We start from the raw sequence: 24003 nt of genomic DNA, 5'->3' as shown, positions 1-24003 counted from the left end.
CAACTATGGGTATTGCCAGCGTATAAACCAAGGGGTTACAGTCCCAAAATAATAATACACAAAACACAGATACACAACACAGAAACCGACACGTCTCCGGACAGTGCATGCTCTAGGTGCAGGTGCGGTGCTTGATTCAGTGGTGCTTACTTATGTACAGGTGCAGTGAAGTCCGGGCTTATGGCTGGCTTGAAGCGGCAGCTCCCAGATATGTATAATAGCCATCTGGCAAAGACAATGACACACAGTTATTTACAACAAACAATTCACTCTCTGTTTTCTCCATCCTCGTTTACTCCCATTAACCACAACAAAGGAACTGATCACGAGCATGGGGTATGCGTTGAACTTAGACTGAGAATTAACCTTCCTAAAATTGACACAGAAGCAAATCGCGCCATCTGGTTTGGTTATCACCACCGGACTGTACCACTCGCTCCGTGATAGCTCGATCACTCCAAGCTCTAACATAGCCTCCACCTCCCTCTTTATGATACCTTTCTGTCGTTCTCGTACCCGACACGCTCTTTCTCTCACCCTCACATCTGGTTTTGTGATTTATTGCATGTTTGATTAAATTTGTTCTACCAGGTTCCTTTGAAAAACCATCAGCAAATTAGTTTATTAACATTTTGAGATCTCTTTTCTGCCCACAGTTTAGATTCCCTCCCCATCGGGATGCCTATTTGCTGCTCAGTGGATGTACAGGGACCCAAATCAGCCTCCGAGGGGAGAGAGAAGATGAACAATCTCTCTCTCTCTCTCTCTCTCTCTCTCTCTCTCTCTCTCTCTCTCTCTCTCTCTCTCTCTCTCTCTCTCTCTCTCTCTCTCTCTCTCTCTCTCTCTCTCTCTCTCTCTCTCTCTCTCTCTCTCTCTCTCTCTCTCTCTCTCTCTCTCTCTCTCTCTCTCTCTCTCTGCTTTTAACAGATTGATATGATAAATTTGCTTAGCCTGGCGTCGCCCCAGCTGCCGAACTTCATAATTTACAGTTCCAATTTTTTGGATCATCTCAAAGGGCCCCTGCCATTTGGCGAATAGTTTCTATTCTGACGTGGGGAGAAGCAGTAACACCCAGTCGCCCAGTTGGAATGACCGAATTCAAGCGTTTTGGTTATAACTCCACTCTTCAGCCTGTTGGGACACTTGTACATTTTCCTGCACCAATTGGCTGACCAATTCCAGGCAATTTGAACACGTATCTTACAACATTGCAAGCTCGATTTTGATTTGATTCCCTCCCTTCTTTCACCAAATCCAGAATACCCCTTGGCTGTCTCCCATAGAGCAACTCAAATGGGGAGAAGCCGGTGGAGGATTGGGGTATCTCTTACAGCAAAAAGAAGGAAGGGAAACATTTAAACCCAATTCTTTATCTCTTTCTACTAAGCGGCTCAGCATCTGTTTTAGGGTCTTATTAAAATGCTGTACCAAACCGTCCGTCTGCGGGTGGTACACCGACGTTCTAATAGAGTGTATTTTGAGCAACTTGCTGTGAACAAGATGGCTTGGGGATGACGTCAGACCAGGAAAAGCATGGACACAGTACTGAGAGTGAAGTGCTGATGTGCGTATTTAATAAATTATAAGAATAAACAAACACAAGACAGAACACCGGCGCATTAACAAAATAACCGGTGGGCCAAAACAACAAGGGCCAAAACAAAAGGACTATACAAAACACTCAAGGAGTAAATAACACAGGACAAACAGCACAGCACGACCACAAAAAACACTCACCACATACCTCTAACACAAACATTACCTCTAACACGCTAACCCTTTCACCACATGTGATCACCTTATTTACACACCTCTGGATAGAGCCTTAATTATTTAAACATGTATGCAATTGACGGCTCCAGCCACATTCCCACGTGTGTATGCAGGGAGGATTTTAACTCTGTCCCTGCCACCCAATACTTTCCACATATACAACCCTGTGCCTCGGCAGGGCTCTCGCCCTACCACACTTGCACATTTGCTAAATGCACTCTGACATAAACGAAGTACCTTGGTCAGTGAGTATATTTTTCGATATGCCCAAGCAAGAAAACATTTTTACAAGTTCGTCTGCCAGGGCCTGTGCAATAATACTGCGCATAGGAACAGCTTCAGGGTAACAAGTCGCTTAGTCCACAATAACTAAAATTAACTGATACCCTAAGTCTGTCCTTTTCCTTTTGCGGCTGTTAATTGGCATTTCGAACATGATGCCACATATTTCAGTATATCCCCATAGATCTCAAGCCAATCAAATTTGGCTAGGATCCTTTCCTCAGTCTTTTTGTGGCCTAGGTGCCCGGCATACGGAATGCCATGGGCCAGTCTGAGCATCTCTGTCCGAAAAGACTGTGGAACCAGTAACTGATATACAACCTGCCCTGTGAATGATGCTCGGGATACCCGATACAACAACTGATTCCTTATGGCTTAATATGGATACATGAGAGGGGTCGAATTATCTACCATCCTCCCTTCCACTGACTGGATCTGTTCTTTCAACACTTGTATTGAGAGAGCCATGTTGTTTGGAACCAGGTAGCAACCATCTCTAAGGAAGTGAGTGTCAGTGACGAAATCATTAAAGAGCCATATTCGGTTGTGCATGTGACCGAACCCGGTTGCGATTTTAGCGTGACCTGAAACACCTGTGCTTCCGACCTTCCCAAGATGGTGGCCACAACCGGATCCAATGCTTAAAGCATGCTGGTGAGGTCATGCGAGTAGCTCCCTTTAGTGCCTCCACCTCTCTGAAGGCCAGATTTCACTTTTACCTGTCTTTACCCTGCCACAGCTTGTCATTAAGAATTTTCATGAAACTGTGTATATAGTACTTTATTGACATGAACTAGTGAATGTAATTTCTTGAAAGCCAAATGAACTAAGGTTCTCCAGAATACCGTAGAACCCTCTTGTTTTGTTCGAATGTAAAAAAAAACCAAAGAACCTGCAAGGCTGTTTGAATGGATTCCTACAGCTATTCATTAGTTTCAATCTGATAATTAGTTGTTGATTAATGTAGTTTAAGTAAAAATAACAAACATTTGCTTCTTAAGAAAAGACCTGCACCAACATCTTTTTTTTTTTTTTGGTTCAATGTTAAATAGATTTTGTTTATTAACACCAGTATTTGTACCTCTTGAAAATCACTAGCCGGAGTTATACAACTACACACATTCTCCTTTGTATTAAAGTCTCCTGGGACTATAAACCCAACTACAAATATGCTATCAGATTAATACTGCAGAGGAAATCCTTTTGTACACAGCCTCTACACAAGACCTGTACAAGCTAAGCCTGGTCCCATTAATCCGGCTATCTGTGTTTATGCAGTAAAAAAGCAATTTGATTCACAAAAGATTTATCTACTTTGGTTTAATATCCTCAGCCACTTTAAAAATGTACACGTATGACTGTTTGAAGATTCAGCTGCTAAAAAAAAAACACATTAATGAAACAATTTTGTGCTTTTGAACAGTTTGAATCATTTATCCTCAGACAAGCACGATCAAAATCTCAGAAACCATCCATCCTTCCTCAAATCTTATGGTCCTTAAAGGGTATATAAGGACCTTTTTATTGTATTGTTTCATGTTCCCATATGTTGCTACAACTGTTTAAGTAAAGTATTTTTTCTTTTTACATTTTGACCACTTTTTTTAAAAAAAATTAAATTGCATTCCCTGCCTCAAGATGGCTTCACATGTACCTGCACGGACCTCTCAGAACTACATTTCCTATCATCCTCCTGCTCACTGGTAAATCCATCTCAGTTACATATTTGAGCAGGATGATGATGGGAAATGTAGTTCTGAGAGGTCCATGCCGGTAAAGCCATCTTGAGGCAGGGAATACAATTTAAAAGTATAAAAAAGTGGTTGAAATCTAAAAAAAAAAAATTAAACAATACCCACACCTTACGCAAACAGTTGTAGCAACACATGGGAACATGTAACACAATAAAATAAAAAGATCCTTATATACCTGTGAACAGGCTGGCTGTAGGGGTGACGTCAGGCCAGAAAGAAACACACAGACAGGCAGTACTGGTGGGTGAAACTGAGACACTGCGGCGCTCAGTGTTTTAATAACACACAGAAAATAAAAGCTTGAACAAAACAGAACACAACACTTGAGGCCAAAATAAATAAACAAACAAAATGAACAGACACTAACAAACAGGGACGAACACTAAACATAAAACAAGCACGGTGCTGGTGCTTCCAGCACTCGTAGCAGCTGTTATTTATTTTTATTATTATTATTGCTTTTACCTCCTCACTCTCTCCCATTCTTTCGCCCTGAACACACAACCCCGAGTGAGTAAAACGTGCCTCTATATATATATATACTGTTGTGGCGGGATTGAATTACCAATGAATTATTCACTTGAATCCCAGCACGAGAACTAATTTGTGCAATCCCGTGCTCACAGATCCATTTATATCCTGTGCAACAAAACCTATACACCAACATTAACACACCACACGCAACACATAACACAAAACACACACATGGGCGGGGCACACTGCCACAATACCCTTTAAGGATCAGTGTTTGCATTTACACTTGTGTATGGTGCTTTTCCCAAGCTTGTTTGAGTAACTGGAAGAAGTACTATACCATATAAAAGGTTCCCATAGTAAAAACCATAGCAAAGTGTACAGTAATAAAGCACAGTGGAAACACGGTACACCATAAGTAGTGTTCCACGTTTTCAGTTTTTATCTTAAAAAAAAAATAAATAAAAAAAATCCGGGAATTTTTCGGAGTTTATTTTACAAATATTAAAATAGGGATAAAATCGGTAAAAATAGTTTTTATTTGAAACATCTCTAAAAATTGGTTGGAAAAAAATCTCAGTATACACACTTTACATGTGGAATATGATGTGTAGCAGTTCTGGTTTCTGATTAAGTTTAATGTCCCTGGTATGTATGATGAAGCAGAATCTTCTCATCCACAAAGTATTTTAAGCCTAAGTATTTGAATTTAGTTTTTGATCAAGCTAGTAGTTACTACGTCCAGCAATTGCCACAATAATCAGACTTTGATTGGCCAACATAATCTGGTGAGAGTGTGTTTGTGAAGTGACAGAGAACCACAGCTGAACGTTATTTGACCTTCTGACGTCTAAACATCCTAGGATACAGTGTAGGTCTGCTTATTAAAACAGCATTTTAATCAAATTATTGTGCATTTCCTAGAAAATAGTACCAGGATAATATTGAATAACAGACACAAATTGGGTATAAATTAGTAAAAACCGACGTCCAGTTAAAAAAAAAAAAAAATAAATCCTGTAATTTTTTGGTAACATTCGGAATAACCCGGAAACGCGGAACACTAACCATAGGTAAGCATTACCATAGTTTACCATGGCAAACTATGGTAAATACCATTGGGAAAACAGCAGAATTACTAAACAAACTTACTGTTGTAAAGTGCTATGACTTTGTCCAGATGTCTATTTCCAGAAACTTTAAATAGGCAGTTGCTGTTACAGATTCATATGCGAAACAATAAACAACACAGAAAACCATTTGCGTTATATTTTAATGTATACATTTAATATAAGGCACATACAGTGTCCTGGAAAAAGTGTTGGACCTCTATGCAACCATACACATTTGGTACTTTGTAGGGCTAGCATGGATGACACTGGAAAGCTGTCAGGATGTTCCCTCCACTGCATAATTCATCTCCATTCTTTGCTCAGTGCACCTGTCTGACAATCCAGTTTAGTACTCCCTCTGGTAGAGGTGCTCTTAGGAGGGTCGAATCTGGCAGCTTGGGATGTTTCTGGTCAGCTCACTGATCTACCTTATATACAGTAGCTCCCAACTGTCACACCTTGTTCCAAGTCAGCTCTCACCCTCAAGATTTCAGCTGTGGCTTTTATATCTGCAACCATCTGATATTTGCAAATCAGCAACACTAGATGTGGTGTATTGCATAATAATCACGGGCAGCAGTGTAGAGTAGTGGTTAGGGCTCTGGACTCTTGACCGGAGGGTTGTGGGTTCAATCCCAGGTGGGGGACACTGCTGCTGTACCCTTGAGCAAGGTACTTTACCTAGATTGTTCCAGTAAAAACCCAGCTGTATAACTGGGTAATTGTATGTAAAAAAGAATGTGTAAAAAATATTGTAATTGTATGTCAAAATAATGCTGTATCTTGTAACAATTGTAAGTTGCCCTGGATAAGGGCATCTGCTAAGAAATTAATAATAATAATGGGTGGTCAAATGCTTTTTTCAGGACGCTGTATACAGTGCCTATAGAAAGTCTACACCCCCTTTCAAAATTTTCAACTTTTGTTGCCTTATAGCCTGGAATTAAAATACATTTATATATAATATATATATTAATTTATCTACACATCCTAACCCACAACTTCCAAGTGAAAAAAATGTTCTAGAAATTTGTAGAAAATTAATTAAAAATAAAAACTGAAATAGCTTGGTTGGATAAGTGTCCACCCCCCATGTAATAGCAATCCTAAATTAGCTCAGGTGTATCCAATCGCCTTCAAAATCACACTCCAAGTTAAGTTGCCTCCACCTGTGTTAAATTGTAGTGATTTACATGATTTCAGGATAAATTTAGCAGTCCCTGTAGGTTCCCTCTGTTGTGTAGTGCATTTCAAAGCAAAGACTCAACCATGAGCACCAAGGCGCTTTCAAAAGAACTCCGGGACAAAGTTGTTGAAAGGCACAGATCGGGATGGGTATAAAAAAATATCAAAGGCCTTGAATATCCCTTGGAGCACGGTCAAGACGATTATTAAGAAGTGGAAGGTGTATGGCACTACCTAGATCAGGCCGTCCCTCCAAACTGGATGACCGAGCAAGAAGGAGACTGATCAGAGAGGCTACCAAGAGGCCAATGGCAACTTTGCAAGAGCTACAGGCTTTTAAGGCCAAGACTGGTTAAAGTGTGCATGTGACAACAATATCCCAAGCACTCCACAAATCTGGCCTGTATGGTAGGGTGGCAAGAAGGAAGCCATTACTCAAGAAAGCCCACCTTGAATCCCATTTGAAGTATGAAAAAAAACACTCACCAGATTCTGTAGCTATGTGGCAAAAAGATTTGTGGTATGACAAAACTAAAATTGAACTTTTTGGCCTAAATGCAAAGCATTATGTTTGGCGCAAACCCAACACTGCACATCACCCAAAGAACACCATCCCTACTGTGAAGCATGGTGGTGGCAGCATCATGTTATGGGGATGTTTCTCATCGGCAGGGACTGGGGCACTTGTCAGGATAGAAGGTAAAATGAATGGAGCAAAGTATAGAAAGTCCTTGAGGAAAACCTGCTGCCCTCTGCAAGAAAGCTGAAACTGGGAAGTTCACCATTCAGCATGACAACGACCCAAAGCACACAGCCAAAGCTACACTGGAGTGGCTAAGAAACAAAAAGGTAAATGTTCTTGATGCCCGACCTAAATCCAATCGAGAATTTGTGGCATGACTTGAAGATTGCTGTCCATCTATTTACTTTAAGAAAAAAAATATCTTAAAACAAGGTTGTGTTTTGCTCTTCCTTGAATTAACTTTTGCTTTTTACTCTGAGAAACACGAATTTCATTTCACTTTGTCCTGGCTCACTTTCTACCGTAGTCTCCATAGTTGCTATAAATAGAATGATAGATAGATTTTTCCAAGTTTCAACAGTAATGCATAATCTACTGCAACAGAGTAATCTGATTGTTTATAAATCCTGTGACAACGTATAATAAGTAAAGAGCACCAATATCAAACATGAATTTAAATGTTCGTTTTCTTCTTGTTATATCTCATAATATACACAAGCTTTACAACCGATCAGATCACTCTGTTGCTGTAGGCTATGTCACAATACACTACAGCTTTTGCTTTCTGTAGTGTATGAAATGGAACTACAGCAACCATGGAGACATCAACAGATGAGAGCATAGTAAAAAGCACAGATGTCTAGATTTATTCAAGTATCCGAGAGTCAAGCAAAAGCATAAGTAAGAGTACAAAAACATAATTACCTTCTGGCACATTACATATATAAACACATTATCACAACAATACTAACTTTTAAATGCAGGTTTGATATTCGTGCTTTTTACTTTGCTCTTGCACTTTGGGGTAGCGTCGTGCATTGGATCCATTACCCACGGGTGCCCGGGGGTGACCCGCAAAGCGTGTTCAGGTCAGAATGTGAACTTTTTCGCAGTATGCAGTTCGGGTGCGGGTCAGAAAATGTAATTTTCAAGTCAGGCTCCGATCTTAATTTGAATCACCAAAAATGTTTTCTGTCTTTTCAGCATACTCATCTGAAACCCTTTCCCAAATAATGTATTAGAAGGTAAATGTACCAGTATTTCCAGCACTAAAGCAGGAGGTGATTAGGGAGGAGTCGGCTGACTTAGTTTGTTTTGCTGCTTGTTTGATACATGACAAGATACTTTTATTACGTCTACTTGGTGATATTAAAAATGTATGTGGACGAGAAGAAACAAAAGATAACGCAGGGTTTATATCATGCAGTGGATAATAGTGTAAGAGGTCAATCAGAAGTGTGGAATTCTTTTTGAATCCTAGCAAATGAAAATAATGAACATGTCACTAGATTCCTTGTTTTTCTGTACGACAGCCATAAAACATTGAAAGCACAGGTGTAGCTCCCTTTCAGCTGGTGGCACGAAAGGAATAGACAGGTATTTTGTAGTAAAGTAAGTAGAGATAGTTAATATGTTAAAATATATCCAGACCACTAGAGCGAGCCACCACGCTGTATAGCCTATTGTATTAACTGTGGAGAATGGTAGATATCTGTGTGTGAATGTGAAAGCATCAGTCGATGCAGGCAGAAGGTAAAGGATAAAAACTTGCAGGTTTGGGTCAGGTTGCAGGTCTTATTAAAGCGGGTTGGGTCGGGTCACGGGTATGAAGACCCGGATGTGGGTTCGGGTCGAGTCCTGTAGTAGCGGGTCCGGGTCGGAAGCGGATCACAAAAATCTGACCCGCGCAGGACTCTGCTTTGGGGTGTGGAAGTAGCCTGGCTGGTATTGTATCTTTAAGAAGGCTTCATTAGTCACAGGGCTTGTGTCCTGTTTGGATTTCCATGTATCTAGTTGTGTAAATATGCACCACAGGGCTTGTTTTACTCATAACAGCAGAGTAGCTTTCCAGGACACTCTTCTAATTTAGATGTTTTAATGTAAAGGAGATTTTTCTTCTTCAGCTAAGACAAATTGAAATCAATCAGTAGATGTGGAATTATTCTTTTCCCAGGAGAAGCTCTTCTGATTATCTTGTTTTCAAGAGAGCCCAGCAGGGCACACTGGCAGTTAACACAAATCAAGGCACGCAGCGCAAACAATACTTAATTTATAATCAGTTACAAGACGCTGTCAGTGCACTCCTCACATTGGCGGACAATTATAGCAATGCTGATATTCACTCTTGCTTCTTGACAGGACAGTGCAAGGGCATTCCCCAAGGTATTTGGTTCATGTTCGCCAAGACATTTTCTTTTTTGATTAATATTGACATCTTCATGATCTGTAAAAAGCACTGTCAATAAAACACATACAAAGCATAATATGAAGAGGATTAGTCATTTATCATTCACATTACATTCTGTAATTGTATTTGAGGTTCTGTTTAAATGTACTTGTCTGTTATCATTAAGAGCAAGTCAGAGGGGCCAATTATCATGTATTTGTTGGTAGTGTGAGAATTGGCTAATGCACATTCAAGACTAACTAAGCTTCCCTTCAAACACAATTTTATTTGGAGTATTTTCTTTGGTACATTAAAAATGCTAGATTAGGAATTTGTTCAAATGTCTAATTTTGGAACGCCTAAAACATAGTATTATCGTTATAAAAGGTTGCCTTCGTACCCTTCGAAGGGTGCTCTGACAAATACTGCTTCTGTTTGTAGGACTGGGACCAGCTTCTTTTTGCTTGATTTATGAGGAGACACAGGCATGGAACAGCAATCTGAAGTGTGAGCTTGCTTTTTAACAAATGGATGGTATCATTCAAAAGCACAGTCCATTTGCAAGCACATTATGATACTGTATTGCAATTGGTTCTATGAGAATGTTTAATTTATTTTGAAAATCTAGATTTGTGCATTAAAAGAACAATAACATTTTGATCAAAGTAAATGTACGAGTCCACTATAGCAAAGTGCCCTGTGCAGATTCAAACAGTGGCACTCTTGCCTGTCTACGGATACTGTTTCACAGTGAGCTGCTCTATAAAGACGATCCATTATAGTTCTAGTAGATCTGCTGTATTACTGTATATCCGGGATCAAGTCTAGATAACTCAGCAGAAGAGTCTATTTTACACAAAACATCTGCATAATCAATCCTGCACTCAGTTCAGTTTGTGTAACCTTAATCAAAACTCATATTGACATTTCCTACCATGTCATTTCAGGTAATCAATTTGTATTTTTGCCTGAATCTAAACAAGTCAAAAATCGGCCTCTATATGCATAGATCAAACATTACCAGGCTTAGTTTTTCTAAACTTTTTTTTTTTCTGTTAATAGATTTTTTGCTTTATTTTTTTAATTTTGCAGGCTTGCCTCTGTCAGATCTCAGAAGCAAAGCAGAATTGGACCTGGTCAGTACTTGGATGGGAGATCTCCAGTACAGTAGATGCAGTCAGCTCCCCTTTATCGGGACGCCTCAGGAGAAGTAAAAATATCCCCACTAAGCAGCTGTCGCAATTAAACAAGAGGCATTTGAGACAATATTATTCACACTTTGTTTCTTAATGAAAAAGAATGAAATCACATTGCATTATGAATACAATTATGGTATTCCTAAACAAAATGAATCACTGTTTTTTTTATTTCTACATGAAATTAAAAATAATGAAATCACATCTTATCACAAGACAAGGCACCAGCGATATTGACACGTCAACTTTCTTTGCCAAAGCAGCCTGAGAAACCACAGCAGACTCCAGCTCCTTCAAGAGTTCAACGTAGTTTACGCAATTTACACAAGTCACAGAGTAATCACATACTCACTGCACTGTGCTACGCGAACCTGTCTTGCTCTGAAAAGCGATCTCCGTTCATCATTTGAAAATGCTATATCCTAGTTAAATGAAGTGCCATCCCAATTAAACGAGCATTGGGAAGAACCATCTCCGAGTTGTATCCCATTTAAGTAGAAATCCCGATTCAGTATCCCGATTAGGCGGCGCCGACTGTACCAGGTGTCGCTGCGTATGAAGTGCTGCTAGTGCTGTCAGTAGGGGGCGCGCTGCGACAGAGTTCACCCAGAACCCCATGCGCTGCATTGTTTTATAGAATACTGTGCTGTAGGAGGTGCCCTTTTTCAGCTGAGGTATTAAATGTATTTAGAATCTTGAGAGCTTTCATCCACAGGTCAGGAAGCTCCACTGTGGGGCACTACCATGCAGTAGATGACCGTAGTACATTCAGATTGAACGTCTAGCTTTAAAAAAGTGAAATGGAAGAAAAGTACATTGAAAAGGGAAATAAATCTGTATATTAGAGATTTCAAATGTTTATAATTACAATAAGTCCAATATTTACCAGTTTTGGGAACTACCTTGATAGCTGTTGACCTTGTCTGTACAGTAGCACACTCTCCTGTGGTTCAGGCTCTTACCTTCCTGACATGGTCAACTACCCGATGATAATGCCCCAGGGTTCTATTGCTGTTGTCCCACTACATAATTCATTCAGAGGAGCAATCTTCTTAACTCCGAGGCCCTGGACAAACTCCAGCACAAGTTAACATTCTGTCTTTGCCAGTCTTACCAAAGACACTGCTCTGAGAGCAGTCTTTATAAAGTCAATGTGAATGGGTTTGGCTATGAAGTTTCCTCCTGATTATGACTGTACTGTCATCACAATACAGCTGGTATTCTTTACAATCAGGGGTCTAATCACACATTTCTCAGGTCTTCCAGAAACTGTATTAAACATCTTGTGAATGCCAAGGTAAAGATGTTCCTATATTTAAAAAGCATTCTTAACTTGAAAGCTGGTTACCATGTGTTGATGTGGTAAATTTACTTTCTAATCATCCTGTATATAAATAACTGCTGTCAGAAAGAGGAGAAAAGTCCATATTTATCTAAAGTGAATAAAACGTGTAGGTTATGCAAAAAAAAACAAAAAAAACATGTTCTCTTGATTCCTGGAAAAATGAGGGTAAAATATATACAATATAACCTGAACTAAATCGCTTGAATATAATATACAATAACTACTCACTGAGCTTACAGGGAACTATTAGGATCACTGAATATTATTGTTCGTATAAGGATTTCATTTCAGCAGAATACAACAAACCTGAATAAAGGATTTGCAGATCCAAGTGATAGACCTGAAGCAAAGCAGATATTAACACGCTGTACACTCAGTCCTGTTTTTGTGAAGTCAAGTTACCAGATAGTCACCGATTCTGTACCAGTCCATGCATTAAGCATGAACCACCCCTTTCTCATAGCAGGATATGGATGGAGCAGTTGAGCCTCAAGCCTCCATGCCTAGAGAAGCAGCCTTCCATTTAGGGGTGAGGGAGGGAACAGTTCCCCATGCCTCAAACCTGCCCAGGACTGGAGGGAGCAGTTCAGGTCCTGTACTGATTCAGTGGGACCCAGCACTCCTTTTATTTGATTTGAAGAAAGGAGTCATTCAATCCTGTTGCGATGACTGATATGCTAGAAGAAAGGATAGGGAAGAAAGTGAGAGGGACTTGTAGAGAGCTTCAGTAATTGAGGCTCAGAATGAGTTCACATGCCTATCTCTGAGCTTGCTGATGGCAAGTGTAAGAGTCTGTAGCGTTGTGTGTATGAGGTTCAGAGAGGGCAAAGAAATGGAGAAGTTACTCACATTAACAAATTACAATAAATAATCAAAAAAGTAGGTATGGGGGTTTGCATGGTCAGACTCAGCCTTGTCCTGTTCTTCAGATTGTTTCTGTTTCTGGTTTGTAGTCTTGTCTGATGAAATCCTTGATGATCTCACACTAGGAGAGAATGAACACCCTTGTGGAAGAACACAGCACTCCATGAGAAGAAATCTGTTCTCACGCACAGACCTCTCATTTATTTCAAATCTGTCAGCAGTGAGAAGTTCAGGGAGATTTGCATTGCATTTCACTTAAACCTTAGACTGCAGGCCAAGATTAAGAAGAGCTAATAGTCCAGAATGTAAATACTAACAAGTGCAGTGTGTTCGTTTAGGATTAGTGCAGTTAGTCGGAGAACATGATGCATCTGCACCGCATCCTCACTCTTCACTGGCAATGCCTCCAGCATTCTGACACTGTTTCCTTTTTAAAGATCAGATATATCTGTACTGAGCTTCTTGTTGGTCCAAAATGATGGTGCATAGCATAAATAATCCTAGAAATGTTTTAAAATCTATATTCTGGAATGAATTAGGGTCTTGGATTGCTTTAAAGACTTATTTTTACAGTTTAGCCTTTGCAACTATTTGGGCCGTCAGTTTTCATGTGGTTTCATGCTACAATTGTGAAAAAAAATAATGTCTGGGCCCAATAATGTATTAATTTAACAGCTCATTGTTTTTATTATCCTCTCAAATTAATTAATGATCATGATCATTCTTTAAAACATATTAATCAAACATGAAACACAAAATATTGCAACATCCACGTAATGATACATACCTGTGTGTGTGTGTGTGTGTGTGTGCAATGTGAGGAGTGCAGGAGACAACAGCAGTTAGCAGCCACAGTGTTGTTTTCTTTGAGAGAGCACTGGTAAACTGTCAAATTCACAATTATACAGACAAAAATAAACTGGCATCGGAAAAGCTGGGCATCGGCTAAAAGTTGTATTCCACAGCCCATAATGATTACTTGTCAAAACAATGCAGACTAAAGTACGGTATAGTTATTTGTAAATCTCACGTATCCCAAGTGGAAATGAAATTGGCATCCAAGGAAACATTTAGCTTCCCATTACATAGACACCTTCACCTTTCCTCACCTTCACCGAGCTGTGCTAATATGAGTAGAGGGACTGCGATGGAGGGAGACAGTGTTGTCTGATGATTAGAGCTGAGGGACTGGAAGGGAGATATTGTGGAAGGACTGGGAAGCAGGCAGTGGTTACAGCTGAGTGACTTGCGAGGGATGCAGTGTTATCTAGTGGTTAGAGTTGAGGGACTGGGATGAAGGCAGTGTGGTCTAGTGCAATGGTAGAGACATGCTTGTAACTGGAACACACCGGCAGTAACGAATCACACCATGGTAATGTATCAATCTGTTTGTTCCACTCAATCACAGAGCAATTAGAAATTATGATGCAGAGCTTCAGACTGCGACCGAAATGGTTGCAAATATGACAACAAAAACGTTTTTGACAACGGTTTTTACAGGGATAGACACAAAAATGCGGCCTGTCCCTTTTAAAAGCAAGTATTAATGCAACATAACATTGGTATGTGTAGGCTATATATATATTGTAAACCAGAGACTCGCTCGTATTTTCCCCTCCATACATGACCCCAATACACAGGATTTGAAGGAAAAAACTCTTCCGTGCACTTTAATTTTTACAAAAAATTAATCAAAAACAAAACACCTAGATCTCCTCGAGTACTAACTAAACAAACCAGGAACCTAACTAAAAACAGGTAAGCTAAGCTGTTTCCTGTTAAAACAGACACAACAAAAACACACCATTTTTAAAGAATAATAAACACTACACACAGTACTTTTTTCCCCCTCTTTCTTGATACGAGCACACAATCAAGCGAGCTTTTTTGCACAGCAGCCCTGAGCAGACTGACTACTCTCCTTAAATACCCTGCACCTGGCTCCAGTTTACAATGATAGCCAGGTGCAGGTGATAATTAACAATAATTAACAATTAAATTAGGGCTTTTCAGCCCATGTCCTTCTGGGAGGTGTAGTCCTGTGTTCTCCCCGGACTACACTTTCTTACTATATATATATATATATATATATATATATATATATATATATATATATATAAATAAACATATCACATGTTTTAATAAACTGAAGAGCAAGAAGGACGGTAACAATTTGATATGAATACAAATGCTTGCAAGTGCCTACTGTATTAACAACAGCTGAATACTGGAACCTCAGTGTTTTGCAACAGGGTGACCAAACATGTGTGAGTAGGCTACTGTTGTGTATTAATGTAGCTTAAAATGAACTGTTGCATTTAAGAAATATAGAACACGAACAACAAAAAATTAAAATACACTTAAGGTTTTTGGGTGGCACACGTGCCATTAACAAAATGCCCTGGAAACTTAAATATAGAAAATAATTAATGAAGGGCTGAAATGCAGCAAAAAACTCAATAATTAAACAAAAACGGAAGTGAAAATGTTATCGTACCAAGCTGAAAAATGTTTCCAATAAACCAACATTATCTTTCGCCAGTCAAATCGTATAATGCCTAAATGAAGTTTGGTCTCTGTTGCATCTTGCATCCCAGATATAATCGATTTAGTTACATCGTTTACTGTCATGAGCTGATACCATCTCTTCAGCCAAAGAACAGGCACGGCCAAAGAGTACTGTTACCATAATGAAAAAATGTAATGTATCGTGAGTTTTGTACTAAAGCAGGGTCAGCTGTTGCAGGGAAAACAAAGTTTATTTCTCAAACTGACCATTTTAATAAACGTGAAAGCAGAACCCACAGAAATAATTGGGAGTGTAATTAGGAAGTGTACTGCTGAGAAAAAAAATGAAGGGAATTAAAAATGAAATGTACTGCCACTTACTTGATTGCAGTAAAAAATAAATCATAGAGCAGTTTGTGTTACATGCTGTCAGATCAGACTTCACTAACACTGAGCATGGGAGCTGCAGCATGCTATTTCCATATTACAACACTTGCAAAATATTTAAAATATAAACATGCTGAGTTAATTGCAGTCAGCTGCATAGATCAACCATTCAGCAGAATGAGGCAACAAACAAGTGGGTACAGACATTAAGGAGTGTGGAATAGTGGTTAGAGTTGAGGGACTGGGAGGAAGGGAGGCAGTTTGGTGTAGTGGTTAGAGCTGATGGACTAGAGGGAGGCAGTGTGGTGTAGTGGTTAGAGCAGAGGGACTGGGAGGGAAGGAGTGTGGAATCGTGGTTAGAGTTGAGGGACTGGGAGGAAGGGAGGCAGTTTGGTGTAGTGGTTAGAGCTGATGGGCTGTTGGGAGGCAGTGTGGTGTAGTGGTTAGAGCAGAGGGACTGGGAGGGAAGGAGTGTGGAATCGTGGTTAGTTGAGGGACTGGGAGGAAGGGAGGCAGTTTGGTGTAGTGGTTAGAGCTGATGGACTGGGAGGAAGGCTGCGGCTTAAACATGAACTTTTCTTTCTCTCTCTCCCCCACTCTCGAGTTCCCTCTCCCGCTTCTCCCTTGCCCCTGTTTTTCTCTTTCTCCAATCCCCCACTCAACTCACTCTTTTTCAATTTCAATTTCAAATAAGGTTTATTGGCTTGACAAGTTTATTCAGGTTTTGCAATTACAATCAGGACAAGTTAACAAGAACCCAGTGCATGTTAAAACATGCATGCTATTATACATAATACTGTCAATTACAAACAGAACGTGCAGCAATATCCCTCAGGCTGTGACAGGCAGTCACATTCTCAGCAGCTGTTTTCTCTACATTTCCTAAAAAATAATTGGGATCCTTTTTCATCTTTACATTCGATGAAGTCAATAATCTGACAAGAGAATTTGGGAAATAATGTATCCCTTACTGTGACATTATTGCAGAATAGAGCAAAATACACCTCAGGTTCTGTCTCCCCCATTTCACACTGGTTACACAGCTTTCTCTCTTTTAATGTTTCCTGTTTTTTTTTTTGCATTTTAGTCAGGATTGCCCCTTCTCCCTCTTGCTCACTCTCTCTCATTCTCCCTTAACCACTCTCTCCCTCACCCTCTGATTTATCCCTTTCAATCCCCTCACCCATCTGTCAGTTACTCCCCTCTAACCCCTCTCTCCCTCTCTTTCTCATTCTCCATCTACTCCTCTGTCTTTCTCCCTCTACTCTTCTACCTCTTGTTTATTCCTCCTCTCCCCCTCTCACTCGTTCTACCCTTCTATCTGTCGTTATCTCACCCTCTCCCTGCCTTCTTCCCTCTCCCCCCTCACCTCTGTCTCCTTTTTCTCTTTCTCTCCCTCCCCTCTTCCTCTCTCCCTCTCCCCCTCTCACCTCCCCCCTTACGGTTGTCCTTCCCACCGCACACTGCCAGACATGTCCTCGTTAATCCGGATGAAAACTTAGGCTTCTCATTTCTAGTTTGTTAGGTTTCCTGAAAGAAGATAAATTTAATTTCTAAAAGACCACCCGAGGGATTTCTCTGATCTTGTTTAGTTTATTTAATGTTATTGATTGATTGAAATACTTAAACCAGGAACAACCCTGAGAGATGAGATCCTGTTTTCTGAGCAGAGCAGAAGCGCTCATAATCTTGTACTAAACACAGCCTGGAACAATCAACACAGACACATGGGCATAGTGCAGAGGCTTATTAGGGATGCTGATTTTAATGAGGATTTGTATTTGGAGGACTGTACTGTGTGCATTCTTTAGAAAATTTCTGATTTATTGAAAAAATACTACTTTACATAGAGGGCCAGAGAATGGGCCAGATATTCAAAATAATTATGTACCTAAAGGGGCCATGTACCCATCTAAAACCCCTTTCACACTGGCATGCTCTACCCCGGTCGGAACCTACCCGGGTTGGGACCTGATGTCATGTGGGTCGGCTACGTGATTTCGCACTGCTTTTGATAAAGCAGGGTCGACCTGGGTGACAGAAGCAAATACACAACATGTGTCCCTGAAGCAGCTTGTTATGGACGCTTCCATCCAAGCTGCGTTGGCCCAAATGTCTCAATCAACAAAAATATGGCTAAACAGAATAAACAGCAATGTTCCTTGCGGAAGTGAAACCTTCACGCAGGCGTGGTTGTTTGTTATTTTGTCAGCTTATGAATGGCCACCATGCATTTTGTCTTGCTCGACCTGGGTCAAAGTGTGTCGACCCACATCCTGAGGTGGGTCGCTTCGACCCGGGTCAATCGGGGTACGACCCAGGTATGTGGTTTCACACTACACGGGATTGTGACCTGGGTAGCCAGAACTCGGGTTGGGACCTGTGCATGAGTGCCATTGTGAAAGGGGCTTTAGTGTCTGAATTAAGCGCACAGTTTTCTAATTGCTATAAACCAAGCCCAATTAACCACATCCTAAGAACGAAAGCACACAATTTGCTGGCTGTTCCCTGAGTTAAGTGTCCCAGCTGCTGTATTCAAACCCAAAAGTGTTCGGTTTTTTTTCTTTCCGGGGCTAGACTCTGTGGCAACTGATTTAAAGGAACAGACCTCATATTGGTACAGTATTGGAACGCTGTGCTGAACGTTATTTAAACTAATAACCAAAAAGAGAGACGCATGTTTTAATCAGTTAGCCTATTAAGAGGCATTCATTTACAGAACTAGGCTATACTTGGGGTTTTAATAGAAAGAAATGATATCATTTTTAAATAAGTGGTGGGTTTATATTGGCAAGTCATCTGTGACCCACAGTAAGTGGTTGCCACCAAAGTTGCTTGCACTTTATAAGAAGAACATTGGCCGTTTTAGCAAATATATTTTCACACAAAAACACATTGTATTGGCACTTCATTCTTTGTAATATTAATAACACAAACACACTTTTTTTTTTTTACCTTTTAGCATATTATGTGTTGTCAACTCTGTCACTTGCAGTATTGGTCCCTGTCTCATACTATCCTGGTTTTTGTGCTCTCTCGTCTATAATGGTGACTACAGCTATCCTGACGAAAGTCTTAGCTGCAGTGTAATTTACAATAATAATGTACCTTCATAAACGGCAGATTCAATTTGAATCTTTGCACAACGTCAACAGACAAAGCAATAAAAAATAAATAAAAACAGAGGTAACCTGCTTTGAATGTATTTGTGTTACCTTACATGTTACTGTAACAATTAAACTTTTTGAGTTAATGAATAATAATAGTAAAAAATGATAAAGTGTATGTATACATGTGTGTTGTGAATACACAACATACAGCATTCTTATAATGTCACATATCCCTGTAGCTTTGCAGTATCATAGCGGTTGAGTGTAGTTGTCTCGGTGGTGGCAAATGATGGAAAATATGGTAGCCAAGACATGGTTTCTGTGTATTGGCTTATTACCAATGTCATTTTTTCCACCCTTGCAATTGCTGTAGGAGTTTTGCTGTAGCTCATTAGCATGTAAAATGCTCAAGATACAAAAATTGTAATGTGCTCAATCTGAATGCAAAATGTGAGTACTTAATCACCTAGTATATATGGGCAAGTGCTATGGCGAAAGTCCTTTTTTAAAGTGTTTATTTAGGAATTGTTGTTTTGGTCCTGGGTGTTGTCATCTATTGAGACAGCAGCAGGTATTGAAATCTATCATTTCATCCAACCTTTTATATGGTGCAGTGGCTATAGCAATGCAATATGGCCTTGGGTTGTTAGTTCACACCCCTCTATCTATCTATCTATCTATCTATCTATCTATCTATCTATCTATCTATCTTATTATTATTATTATTATTATTATTATTATTATTATTATTATTATTATTATTATTATTATTATTATTATTATTATTATTATTAGCATTATTATTAGCATTATTATTATTAGCATAGGAATGCTTGCTTTTCACCATGAATCGTAAATCACCAAAAAAATGTATGGAGTTTTTTTTTTACGTTTTCACTAATTTTAAGAATGTGGATTATACATTTTCACATTGCTAGTTTCAAATACACTGTTTTCATTGTTATTGGCATTGGAAATCTTTTTTGCTTCAGAGATCTTTCAAAATAAATCATAAACCTTATTATTTGATATATTTCACTGTTGTGGAGTTTATTGTTGTATTATTAGTAGTAGTACTAGTAGTAGTAGTTGTAAAGAAAATCCATAACGGTGCAACATTAAATAATAACAATAAAAAATAATAAATACCGGTATACAATTCCCAACTCCCCAAATGTGAAAGATTAAATAAAAATGTGATTATTGATTCACAGTGCAATATAAAAAAATGGAGGATACTGAATGATTGTTTGTGGAGCACAATTTGCCATATAGTTAATATGTTTACTTTCTCCTGCCTGAATTTTACAATGGTGGGAAACCCTGCACCCAGACTTGTTATTTTTCTAAAACTGTGAACATAAGGAGTCCATTCGGCCCATGAGTGGTCGTCGTACAGTTAACGTTTGGGTTTGGGTTAGGGTTGTCAGGTCGGGTCTTAATGGATCCCAGCGATTCAGTATTACAAAACATGACTATGTAACACATTACATACCCTCACCACTCTCTGCATAGAAGGGGCTCCTACTATCTGTCCTAAGTCTCTCTCCAGTTAATTTCCAACTGTGTCCTCTGGCCCTGGTTTCATTGTTGAGCTTGAAGTATTGGTTCAACTCCTTTTATGATTATTAAGACTTCAAGCAAGTTCCACTTAACACATCTCTGTTCTACTCTAAATAAATCCAAGAAAAAGACCCATGCAGGGACCTGTCATGGTTGCCTGTTCTCTTCGGCAGTTATTCAGTTGAACACATTAGACTCATATCTGGCTAGATAAAAAGACAGATCAGTGATCGTGGCTATTACAACACTGATATTCCAACACTGACATCTGCGTGACTACTGAACTGTAGCAGGGTTTTGTTGTACACACAAACACAGGCAGATTCTCAGGTTTGTATATTGTGTTTTGTTAAAGCAGTTCTGCACTGTTGTAGATATGGATTCAAAACACTATGTTGTGTGGTATTGAAGTATTACTGCACTCCTCCATTGAAGTATTTCTGCATTGTTGCACATCTGATCGCTGACTATTCACACTGTTGTATTACAATCACCTTTCACCTTGTCTTGTGTTGCATTACAGTAATCCTGTATCAATGCATATCTGGACTCTGGCTCTTTACTCTATGTTGTGTTTTATTAAAGTATTGCAGCATTCCTGTTTCTTGCATTGTTGCTGATCTGCACGCTGTGTTGTAATAAAGTATTCCTGTTTGGTTGCAGATCTAGACATGCCAACCCTGACCGTTCACCAGACTATCAGTGATGTGCGAGGCAGCTACTACCAGGAGAAGACCGTCTTCCTTCGCTGCACCGTGAACTCCAACCCGCCAGCTCGGTTCATCTGGAAACGAGGCTCTGAGGTCATCACACACAACCAGGACAATGGTGTGGACATTTACGAGCCGCTCTACACACAGGTCAGTGAGAAGGGGGTACAGGGGACACAACACAAACACGGATACACAATCACACACACACTGATACACTGTACACACCGATACACAATCACACAAACACACTGATACACTGTACACACCGATGCACAAACACACTGATACACAATCACACACACCGATATGGTACACATTGATACACAATCACACACACACTGATACACAATCACACACACACTGATACACAATCACACATACACTGATACACTGTACACACTGATACACAATCACACACACACTGATACACAATCACACACACACTGATACACAATCACACATACACTGATACACTGTACACACTGATACACAATCACACAAACACACTGATACACTGTACACACCGATACACAATCACACAAACACACTGATACACTGTACACACCGATACACAATCACACAAACACACTGATACACTGTACACACTTATACACAATCACACACACACACACTGATACACTGTACACACTGATACACAATCACACAAACACACTGATACACAATCACACACACACTGATACACTGTACACACTGATACACAATCACACAAACACACTGATACACTGTACACACTGATACACAATCACACAAACACACTGATACACTGTACACACTGATACACAATCACACAAACACACTGATACACTGTACACACCGATACACAATCACACAAACACACTGATACACTGTACACACTGATACACAATCACACAAACACACTGATACACTGTACACACTGATACACAATCACACACACACTGTACACACTGATACACAATCACACAAACACACTGATACACTGTACACACTGATACACAATCACACACACACTGATACACAATCACACACACACCGATACGGTACACACTGATACACAATCACACACACACTGATACACTGTACACACCGATACACAATTACACACACACTGATACATTGTACACACTGATACACAATTCAACACACACTGATACACAATCACACAAACACACTGTACACACTGATACACAATTCAACACACACTGATACACAATCACACACACACACTGATACACAGTACAACCTCATACAGAATCACACACCCTGACACACTGTACACACTGATACACAATCACAGACTAAGTCATACTGAGGCACACAGACAGCAAAGGGCTCTTCATACACACTTCCTAAAATGGGGTCACTTTTAAGCCAGACTTTTCATTCCAGACTGTGCAGACTTCAGTGACTTGTGGTACCTTTTACTTTTCTTTTTTCCTCTTATTGTAGCAAGCATAAAAGTTTGCTTTTTGAGAACGATAGGATGTGGAGCAGTACGTTTCCTCAGTCTGTCAGCATGGTGTCTCATTAGCTGGCAGACTGATCCTCTGTGCTAGACCGACATTGAGGCAGGCCCCTGGGTCTGCTGACTAAGGATGGTAAAATAATTTCTCAGCTGGGGAGACAAGACAACGGGCTGCTAGGGATGCTGTGGAAATGTTCATTGCCCGGTTCAATGGAAAGTTCAATGGAAATATGAAGATGAATCACACAGCATTAGGTTTGGTTTTTTGAGTTGACTGCGGCAGTGCAACTTTGTCAATTAAAGATAATAAAAAGAAAAAAAAAAACATGTTATGAAAAGCTCTTTGGGTTTAAAGTAAGATGAATGGCAAGTTTCTCAAACCTCAGGACCACAAGGGGCATGCGATTTCAGCTGTAATTTAAACTGTAAACTTTGATGTTCTATAGAGATTTTCCATTTACTGCCTCACAGCTGTCACAGTTGCAAGGGGGCAGGAATTACAGTTGCACACCCCAGGGGTCAGTTTCCAGGATATTAAACTGGAAAGAAAATAAATATTCTGTAGATGGTGTAACATATCAGTTTAGGACTTCTTAGAACCCCCCAAAATAAAATGCCTGAGTAGTTTATTTCTGGTTTGGATAGTGGATCTGTTTATCCTTTCTGAAAATTTGGAGTAAGAAAAGGCCAGTAAAACCCATTATAAAACTCAAGAGCAAGAAGCTCCATGCTGTTTATACTAACGATTATATGTGTTTTATTATTATTATTATTATTATTATTATTATTATTATTATTATTATTATTGTCAAACGTAAAACAAAAAAATCAGTGATATGTTATCAGTAATATTTAACAGATTACTTTTTGGAGCCAGTAATCAGTAGTATATTCCTTTTTTAAAGTGATATTAACATACCTTGGTGCCCACGGAGAACGTCTGTAGGGAAATTCAGCTTCCCTTTGTGTAATTTAACAAGAGGGCAATTGTAATTAAAATCTCTCTCTCTCTCCCCCCCCCCCCCCCCCATCAGGGTGAGACAAAAGTTTTGAAGCTGAAAAACTTGCGGCCACAGGACTTCGCCAACTACACATGCCAGGTGTCCGTGCGAAATGTGTGCAGCATCCCGGACAAGTCAATCACTTTCCAGCTCACAAATGCCACCTGTAAGCCCACATCTTTATTATTATTATTATTATTATTATTATTATTATTATTATTATTATTATTATTATTATTATTATTATTAACCGTTAAACAGCCAGTTGTGCCGGAACTGTAATCTTTTACAGCTGGTTTCACAGACAATGATTAGCACTAATCTTGGACTAACTAATGTTATTTTAGGTAAAGTAGTCCAAG

At 39.6% G+C, this 24003-nt stretch overlaps 1 protein-coding gene across 2 annotated transcripts in view; it reads left to right on the top strand.

Moving 5' to 3' along the window:
• LOC117403078 (MAM domain-containing glycosylphosphatidylinositol anchor protein 1) overlaps positions 1 to 24003 on the top strand; it is a 193418-nt gene that overhangs the window by 70541 nt on the left and 98874 nt on the right. For both annotated transcript variants that reach the window (XM_034004980.3, XM_034004979.3), the window contains exons 5-6: positions 21126 to 21322; positions 23675 to 23807. In XM_034004980.3, the coding sequence (XP_033860871.3) occupies positions 21126 to 21322; positions 23675 to 23807 (330 nt within the window). The remainder of the gene's footprint in view (positions 1 to 21125; positions 21323 to 23674; positions 23808 to 24003) is intronic.

The sequence above is a fragment of the Acipenser ruthenus genome, chromosome 5 (assembly GCF_902713425.1).
Source record: "Acipenser ruthenus chromosome 5, fAciRut3.2 maternal haplotype, whole genome shotgun sequence".
NCBI lineage: Eukaryota > Metazoa > Chordata > Actinopteri > Acipenseriformes > Acipenseridae > Acipenser > Acipenser ruthenus.
Note: the sequence above shows the minus strand (reverse complement) of the source record. Positions and strands in the feature narration are given on the sequence as shown.